The 9,889-nt window shown below is 37.1% G+C and overlaps 1 protein-coding gene across 1 annotated transcript in view; it reads right to left on the reverse strand.

Moving 5' to 3' along the window:
* The window catches only part of LOC142343982 (uncharacterized), a 31,126-nt gene extending 22,724 nt beyond the window's left edge, over positions 1-8,402 (reverse strand). The window contains exon 1 of the mRNA XM_075395403.1: positions 8,170-8,402. Within this exon, the coding sequence (XP_075251518.1) occupies positions 8,170-8,327 (158 nt within the window). The 5' untranslated portion in view covers positions 8,328-8,402. The remainder of the gene's footprint in view (positions 1-8,169) is intronic.
* Positions 8,403-9,889: the final 1,487 nt, after the last annotated feature.

The raw sequence follows: 9,889 nt of genomic DNA on the forward strand, positions 1-9,889 counted from the left end.
AAACTCCAAAATAAAACAAATAAGACACAAAGTTTCAAACCCAATTTTCAAAAGAGGTAGTGTCAAAGTTTTTGAAAATATTGAAAATGGTGTCAAAAGGAAAGATCCAATGTTGCCTCATTAGATAACAAATGTCGCTCGTTTTTAATGAGAATAAGTGAGAGGACTGCAAAATGGTTATAAAATTGGCAAAACTCGAAAAAGAAGTCGATAGGGATTTGGGAAACAAGTCGTGACAAACTAGGTCAGTTTTAGACAGCAGTTGCAACCTCCTAATACCTTCAATAACGCTTCATTAGAAAACCAAAAAGCGAAGTCATGAATTAGACTAAAATGAGAACAACAAACGAACTGTAAAAAGTGATAAAACCCTGTGGTACAGTAGTACATTTCATTAATTCTGGGGCTATTGATTTGGTATAGCAAATCAAGTTATTTTAGCTAAATTTAATTTAGTTCAATTTCCGTCGCCATTTAATTTTAATCATAATTTTAGTTCTTGTTTGAAGATCAAATCTTGAGTTTTCACGTTTTAACAATTTGTTTATATCCTATGCCTGATAACTTTGTCTGTTCATATTGTTCATATCGTCTTGTGATCTTGAGTTGCCTCAATTGGGATTCAATTGTCATGGTCAAATTGCTGATCAATTTTAAATATTTTAGTTTTATTTCATTCTGCTCATTTTCCTAATTCAAATTAGTTGTCTCTCTCTTAAACTAGAATTTGCTCCGCCAAAGCATTAATTTGTATCAAATAATTTTGAGTCTTATTTCGCTAAGCGAAATACCAGTCTAACAATAGAACTAACTTTTGCTCCGCCAAATCTACGCATATTCTGCATTCAGAATATTGAATCGTTCAGCTACAATTTTAATAGTAAATTCACCCCGCGAATTAACCTGTCAATTTGGAATAGTAAATTGAGTAAATCGGCACCACGAATCAACTCAGATTACAGATTGCGAATCTGTATGACATGGCGCAGTCAGCTTGAATCTAGAAAAACACCATTGTCGATAGAGCCATATTGGGAACGCCCAACGTCCGACCCACCAATCAGATGGGAGAAATGGCGGATCCAAGTGTAGCTTGCGATTCTCGCGCAAGAGAACATCACACTGGACACGCTACTTCAACCAAAACCAACGATGGTACGATTGCCAGCTGAGCCCAAGTACGAAATGCCAATTGAAGATGCAACAGATGACACGGAGAGATACGGTCAGATACGAAACAGCCAATTGAAGTTGCAATGGACTTAAAATGTCAAAAGATATCAGGAGTGGGAGTACTATGCGGGGAACGACCATGGCCTCTTTGCGATCAAAAATGTGTGTCTCTTTTGTAGCTCAGTATCGGTACAGAGGGAAGACGCTTACTAACAAAAAAAATTCCCTCATGACAATATTTATGACCTGACTACCCTCAAACTTTGGGAGATGATGGAGATAGCTTTTATCCGCCCAAGAAATATCACATTTGATCGGTATGTGTTCTTCTCACGAAAGCAGAAAAAGGGTGAAACGGTAGAACAATTCTACAGCATTTTTAAAGAATTGGCGGAAAATTAAGAATTTGAAAATCGTGAGGAGGTGATCATCAGGGACATTTTCATCACAAACATTTTGAATAATGATATTCAACGCGAACGTCTCCGCGACACAGTTGACCCCAAAAGAGCACTTAGTATTGCAGTCAATATGGAAATGGGCCATTAGAATCAACAGAGAATATCATCAAATAACGGCGCAACTGGCAGTACGGTGAATGCAATACAATCAATAAATCGATTACACGGCGCGTTTGCACGTGGAAATCAGTCAGTCAGAGTAGCAGCTATTCGTGCATCAGTTGGCCAATGTAGAGATTGAGGTAAAACTTGGACAACAACGCACCGCCAGGTTTGCCCTGCTATGGGTAAGAAATGAATTGTGGTTTGCTCAACCATTTCGCGAGGGTATGTCGGAAAAAACTTAATAATGCACGAAATTCACGTCAAAATAAACGTATTAACAATGCAGAAACTGCTGAAACTACAGATCAAAATACAAGTCAGGAAAATCAAAACTCAATTATATAAATTATAATGAACAACTTAAATCTGACTATGATTCCTCGGACGACAATTACGTTGCGACAGTAGAAAACGTTAGATCACCGCCGATAGCGTTGCAAAATTGACGATAACGATGGGCAATACAGATCGTCACTTGCTCCTTGATTCCGGTAGCGGTTGTACGATTATCAATATGTCGCTTGCCAGAGAAATAATGTATAATTGTGCGCAATCACAATGGTCGGAGAAAAAGCCATTAGAATTAAAGTCTTTTTCTAATGATATTGTCAAAACTCTAGGCACTTTAAAAACGCCAGTTCGGTGCAATGATTGGAAAATTCAGAAAGCAAAAATTGCGGTCGTAGTTGACGGTTTTCGATCAATTCTTGAACGAGACCTCTTGATCAATTAGGCATAACAATATCACAAAAATACAGAGGTCAATAATGTAGAACAACCTTGTGCAATTAAAAAATCGCTGGCAAAAGAATTTCCAGAATTAATATCCCGAATAGGAAAATCTAAACATCACACGATCAGTTCGAAATTTCACAAAAATTATCAAGTTACACATCAAAAAGGAAGAAAAGTTCCTACTCATCTCCCACCGAAAGTGAAAATCGAACTTGAAAAATTGATAAATGAAGGACATATTGAAAAACTAACTAATTGCTCTGATCATTTCTTTATTTCTCCAATAGTCATTACGGTCAAAAAGGATCAATCAATCAAAATAGCATTAGATTCCAAAATCCTGAATAAAGCCATTCACAAAAACAAGTATCGAATGCCGAATATAGACTCGCTAATTTTAACGATTTCTCAAACACTGTCAACCGCGCCGCAAGAGACGGCTTATTTTACGACTATCGATTTGCAGTACGCATACAGCCAGATCGATTTACACAGTGATACGGCCCGCCATTGTAACTTCAACCTCGTAAGCGGAAATATGACCGACACATATCGTTTTAAAACTGGATTTTACGGCCTTACAGATATGCCGGCTGATTTTCAAAAAACGATTGATTGTACTCCCGCAGGCCTGGATAATACTTTCAGTTTTTTGGACGACATATTAATAGTGAGCAGAGGAGGAATAGAAAAACATCTCGATTTAGTACGAAAATGTCTGATAAAGTTAGATCAAGAAAATCTCCGAATAAATCTTGCTAAATGTCAATTCGCAAAAGATAAAATCGAATGGCTCGGACATAATATTACATAAACAACTATAACACCATTGTCGAATAAAACGAATGCAATCGGAAAATTATCAGCACCTTCCAATCTAAAAAAACTCAGATCTTTTATGGGCTCAGTTCATCACTTAGGCAAATTCATTCCAAATTTGTCGCAATTATGTTACCCACTTCGACCTCTGCTTAAAAAAATACAAAATTTATTTGGACGGATGAACATGAAAAACAGTTCACATTGATTAAAGAGAAGATTGCAGAAACAACGGAAAATGAGCATTTTAACCCGGACTTAGAAACTTATATAAAAAGCGACGCTTCACGTAAAGTTTTGGAGTGCGCATTAGAACAACAAACCCCAACTGGTTGGCATACTATGGCATTCGCATCGCGATTTTTGAATTCGTTGGAGGACAGATATAGCATTATTGAGCTCGAACTGTTGGGTGTTGTCTGTTTCGTGGAACATTTTGAATATTATTTATACGACAAACTTCTTACCGTAATAACTGATCATAGGGCTCTTCCTTCAATCATGAGAGAAAATAGATCTTACAAATCCTTCAATAGTCGATTGACACGTTGGATAGATCGTCTACTGCCATTTGATTTTACAATTGATAATCTCCTTGGCTCAAAAATGGGATTAGTAGATTATATCTCTCGCGGCCCGCAACAAAAGGCTGTTAATATATCTGCATATGACGAGCAATTTATAGTAGCAAAACTGGATGTGATTAAACGCAGCGCGGAACGCTTCTTATTAAATGAGAAAAATTACGTCGATTTTGCAGCGCGAAATCCGTTTACAAAACAAACCTCAAATACTCCAAATTCCACTAACAAATAATGCAGTGAATTCGCACCGCGAAATCCAGAAAATTCTTCAGTTACGGATCGCGAAAACCCAATTAACAAATTAGCACCAAAATAACTCAAATTCTAATATCAAAATCGAGACAGCTAACATACCTAACTCGCTTTTTGCCTTAAATCGCCCTACCGATCAGTTGCTATCTCAATTGAACAATTTTCAACGAAATGCCGATAAATTTAAAACAATCTACATGATGTCACACTTTAACTCAGATGAAGAAACTTTAATGCAAGTCAAGCAATCGACACCCTCCAAAGTGAGATTTGTGGACGAGGCAGGACCATCGACAGCTCCAGTGGTACCAGCAACGCCAGTAACCCCTAATACAGACACAACGACCGTAACATCGCCCTCAGTAGACAACCTCTACTTGGATTCCTTTAACTTCGCCCTTTCAAAGATCTTTTCTAGCACGCTAATGGCCAGCCCCACCAACAAAAATGCGACTTTAAAGGAAGTACGAGACTGCATCTTCACTGAAAATGAGGATTGCTGCAAACAAATATCGCCGTACATACACTCATTCTGGAAAGATCTTCATGTCAAGAATGGATGTGTATGCATCGACGACAGGATAGCTCTCCCTCATGCAATCAAAGATGCATACGTCGAAGCCATACATGCTATTCACCCTGGAACATGGGGGATGACAGATATGGCAACCCATGCATGGTGGCCGTACATGCACAGGGACATAATCACAAAGACGGCAAAGTGCAATCCCTGTGTAAAAATTGGTAAAAATGTAAAATCCATTATTCCTGCTAATAAATGGGCACCATTAAAGTTATGCAAAGTTCCAAATGAGGAAATTCAAATGGATTTTGGAGGACCAATTTATAATGAAAAAGAGTCAGGAGATTTACTTTCTTGCATGTATAGATCGATTTTCAAAAATTCCAACAGCAGAAGTATTTGATTGAGCTAATGCAGATAACATTTTGAAATTCCTTCAAGAGTATGTTTTGCAACACGGAATACCCCGTTCAATTAGATTAGATCAAGCTCGATGCCAAACGGGACAACAAATTAAAGCATTTTGTAGTCAAAATAATATACAGTTAATTGAAGCTGCATTACACGATCACAGAGCATTTGGCCTAGTTGAGAGGCTAATACAAACAATCAACAATCGCCCAGCTTGCATTAAAACGGCGGCGCGAAATCAATTTATTGTGAAAGCATCGATAAATTCAATTATTTACCAGCTACGAATATGCCGTCAAAAGACTCTGAATGTATCACCAATTGAAGCACATTTTGGTAGAAAGTATAATACTCCATTAAGTAATTTATTGACGACACCTGACCCAAGTAGTCTGACATATAAAAATATTTTAAATAAATATTTAGATTTGGAGACAGTCAGATGGGAGGAACTAATCGCCGAAGAAAACTGGGACGACGAGGAAAGGAGTGACACAGAACTCGAATTTAATAGAGATAGATTAAGCAAGGACGCAGCAAAACGGAAGAATGAGGACCCAAACAAGGAATCCAGAGTGATTTCTCACCCAGATGTCGGACTGTCGGTGCCATGAATTGAAGCGTCCCTAGAATTAAACTCGCCAAAAAGAGACCACGAACGAAACGCTCCAAGAAAAGCCTGGACGGGCTATATGAAGTGTTGGCGCCCGGTTCTTTAGTGGTGAAGACAGATACTTTTACATCAGTGATAAAGGAGCCTGAAAAAAGAGATATGACCATCCGTAATTTTGATTTGGCTAAATTTGACACAAAGGCCGAACGCCAAACTGAATATCAATTGTATGCGAATTGTCGACAGAAAACACCAACGGGAAAGATTACTGAAGATCTTGTTAGTCACCATGCAAAAGAGATCAAGAAAAAATTAGAAGGCAGCAAACGAATGAAACACCGAAAAATAGCAGACGATATCAGTGCGGTCTCCTCGATACATTCAAATGTAACTCGAGCTCTTCGAGTACGAATGCCCACAAAACCAAAACGAACAGTTATAACAGCGCCACCGAAGCCACCAGCAGAAGTAACAAGTGATTACGCGGTGCCAATGGATATGCCGTCGACATCCATTGTGATTGCGGAGCCCCCTAGTAGACCGAAACAAAAAACTGCTACCAAGGCTTCAGCGGCACTGAAATTGTTAAAAAGACAACGCTCAATGCCTTCAGTATCTGAGTCCGACGAATCACTTGCATCTGTGCAAACGTGTCCCCCCACAGCTTCAAGTTCCAGTGCACCCTCGCGAAACAAAAGGAGACAAATTATTAAACAAACACAAATCAAGAACAAGTCACAAATTTCAGCTATAAAGACGGCCGCAGCTCAGAGTCAGCACAACGAATCAGATTTTACAGTCGGCCCGTGCTCCCCTGCACAGTCTTACCCCACACAGTACCATATTTCGCCTAACTACAAGGGACCAGAGGCATAATGACGGTCGGCGAGGCGGAAAGATTTTACGAAAGTGACAGTGATTAAAACTTGCCGAACGTTAAACGGCTTTGACTAAAACTTTCTGAAATAAAAACATTATAGTAGTAATTATAGTTACCAGTACATATGTTATTAATTTTAAGATAAATAACTTCGTCATTTATTTTGTCAAGGGGGAAATGTGGTACACTAGTACATTTCATTCATTCTGGGGCTATTGGTTTGGTATAGCAAATCAAGTTATTTTAATTAAATTTGATTTAGTTCACTTTCCGTTGCCATTTAATTTTAATCATAATTTTAATTCTTATTTGAAGATCAAATCTTGAGTTTTCACGTTTTAACAATTTGTTTATATCCTATGCCTGATAACTTTGTCTGTTCATATTGTTCATGTCGTCTTGTGATCTTGAGTTGCCGCAATTGGGATTCAATGGTCGTGATCAAATTGCTGATCAATTTTAGTTATTTTAGTTATATTTCATTCTGCTCATTTTCTTAATTTACATAGTTGTCTCTCTCTTAAACTAGAATTTGCTCCGCCAAAGCATTAATTTGTATCAAATAATTTTGATTCTTATTTCGCTAAGCGAAATACCAGTCTAACAATAGAACTAACTTTTGCTCCGCCAAATCTACGCATATTCTGCATTCAGAATATTGAATCGTTCAGCTACAATTTTAATAGTAAATTCGCCCCGCGAATTAACCTATTAATTTGGAATAGTAAATTGAATAAATCGGCACCGCGAATCAACTCAGATTACAGATTGCGAATCTGTATGACAAGCCCAGAAGACAGCAAATATTTCAGAAAAAAATTGCCTCTAAGTCATAAAAACTATTAGGTGTCTTTGATGTACTTAATACACACACTTATGCATTCCCGGAACATAAGATCATAGACACTATTTCGCTCTCTTAAATAGTCCAGTTTGTCTAAATTCCCTGCACTGACCTCTCATTGACAATTAAAAGTTGAAAGAAGGGTTAACAGATCATTGAAAAAGCAGCGCCCCAATATAATTGATATTATTTGAATTGTAATAATTTAGAGAAGAGATATGTCAACAATTGATCGTTATCATTGCTATTAATAAACAAATATGTTTCATTGGATATAACATTGAGAAGTCTATTGGAGAAGAATCGAGTTGTATGATTCGCGCATTAACTTTTCTAAGTATATGTTATTCTACGATAAAATAGGCACATTTTATGTAATAAACTCCTCATCTATAACCTGTAAGTACCCCCCGGGGATTGCTGGTAATACATCTTACCTACATACCAGTTAATTATGCATGGATGGATCATTTATAGTTTGTAGAAAATACGCTATTTGTATGATCCTTGCATGATTACCGGTAAAGTTCAACCGGTACCAATACGAGGAATCCGCTCAATGACCCGAGACATAGAGTAGGGGGGGGGGGCGGATTTCGCTATCGATAAACAAATTAAACAAAAAAACAAATAGCGATGAGTGAAATTACAGTAGCAGTAATCTCAATCCCAGAATGAGATCAGAAACCCGAAATCTTGCACTTCCACTGCGAAGGTAAACGCATGATGGGGGGTCGTGCTTTTTGAAAACAACATAATCTGGGGTTACCTTGGTGGAAAATGATCATGGATTGATGTTGGTACGATCATATTACTGGGCCGTCCCGCTGCAATTTGGTGCTGAGCAGCTATGGGCTCAGGCTCATTTGTGCTAAAAACCAGCCGACTTAATGACGATAGCATGATCAAATAGCTAGTTTCCATCATTTTCCAATTTTTAGAATCAGTTTTAATATTGTAATACTACTAATCGCTCGTAAAATAATAGCTCCTGCTTTATCTCCCAAGTGACAGCGTCCACAAAGACCTAGAAAATAACCAGGTTTTTAATTTACGTATCTCCTTCTGTTCCAACGTTTGTTTTAAAAGTTGAAAGCTCATTTAGATTTCGTGCTATGAGTAGTTCTGTGAGGCACAATGAAAGCATTTGTAACACTTGATTTTCCATCAAAAAGATGTGGAACAAAAAATTGGAGTTTTTGTATCATTTTTAATGCTGAAAGCTCTTTTCATGATGAAACCAAAATTTCAAAGCTTTTGATAAATTGGCGTTTTTGTGATATTGGGAAGTTGGCCTTATTTATTATTTTTCCAAAGCGTTGGTCAGTGTTTGTTTTATTCATAGCTCAGTTTCCACGTGGCCAACACTACATACTAACTCATTAATAATAAAAAAAAAATTGTGCGCTTTGTGATTGAAAATCAAAGTAACTTTTCCGTTTGTCCCCTCCAGTACGATATGTTCCCCTAGTTGCAAAGCGCGTGCTATTAAATAGTAAATCAAAATTAAAAAAATATTCCATGTATCTGGGTGGGGACACATACTCAAAAAATCTAAATGAAATACACCCACTAATAAGAGAAAATAATTTCAGAAGATTCTTAAAATTAAAAACTTTTTTTGCAATCACTACGTGTTTCTTCAAGTTAGCAAAAAACACTTCGCGGCCGTGATACATTAGTTTGTTGTTAAATTTTTGACTTATACTAGTCAAAGGGCTTTTAAATTACTACTCGATGCCAACTCAACCCTTTTTTTCATAATCCAAAGCATTTGGATTATATTGGTGCTCTGTTTTTTGGCTTGCATTCGTTCACTGTTTTTCTTCACGACACGAAAAGGAGTATTGGTGGAGCATATTTTTATCGGTAATTTTGTAGGAGCAACATTTGGACATCAAGTTAAATAAGTGAAAACAAAGTGTAGAGGTCAATTCTAAAGAAATCTGAACAGAAAAAATGAAGAGTAGTTTTCCTTTCATTCCTCAAATTTAACAGAGGAAGAAAAATATGAGTGAAACGATTCCAGTTCTCGAATTCTCAGGTTAAAAGTGTTTGTTTCAACTATCCAAACAATAAACAGCAATTTTTAAGCACTTTTGACCATGTGAAGCATCATTTTTAGATTCAAGATTGAGCTATAATACAATTTTTCCTTACAGGGCTGCTTTTAGCAGCTTGATGTTGTATTCATTTTCCAGAACTTCTGGAGCAATTTAAAGGGATTGCTAGTTATGCATAGAATTTTAATAGCAACAATTTTTCTAGTGGTTTTGGCTGATTTTCGGTCTGATGGATATTAATTTTGAGGTGTTTTTGTAGGCGATAAGAGAGTTGTATTACTTAAATTTGTCAAACTTTAGCATGCTTTCTAAGTGTGTCCCCATTTCTTTGTAATTTTTGCTTCCCGATGGTTTCTCTTGTGCAGTTTTTTTAAGTAAAACAATTCTATAGATTTTCATCTTTAAAAGTAGCCATAAGCTAGACAA

The sequence above is a fragment of the Convolutriloba macropyga genome, chromosome 8 (genome assembly GCF_964194025.1).
Source record: "Convolutriloba macropyga chromosome 8, txConMacr16.3, whole genome shotgun sequence".
In the NCBI taxonomy this organism is placed as follows: Eukaryota; Metazoa; Xenacoelomorpha; order Acoela; family Convolutidae; genus Convolutriloba; species Convolutriloba macropyga.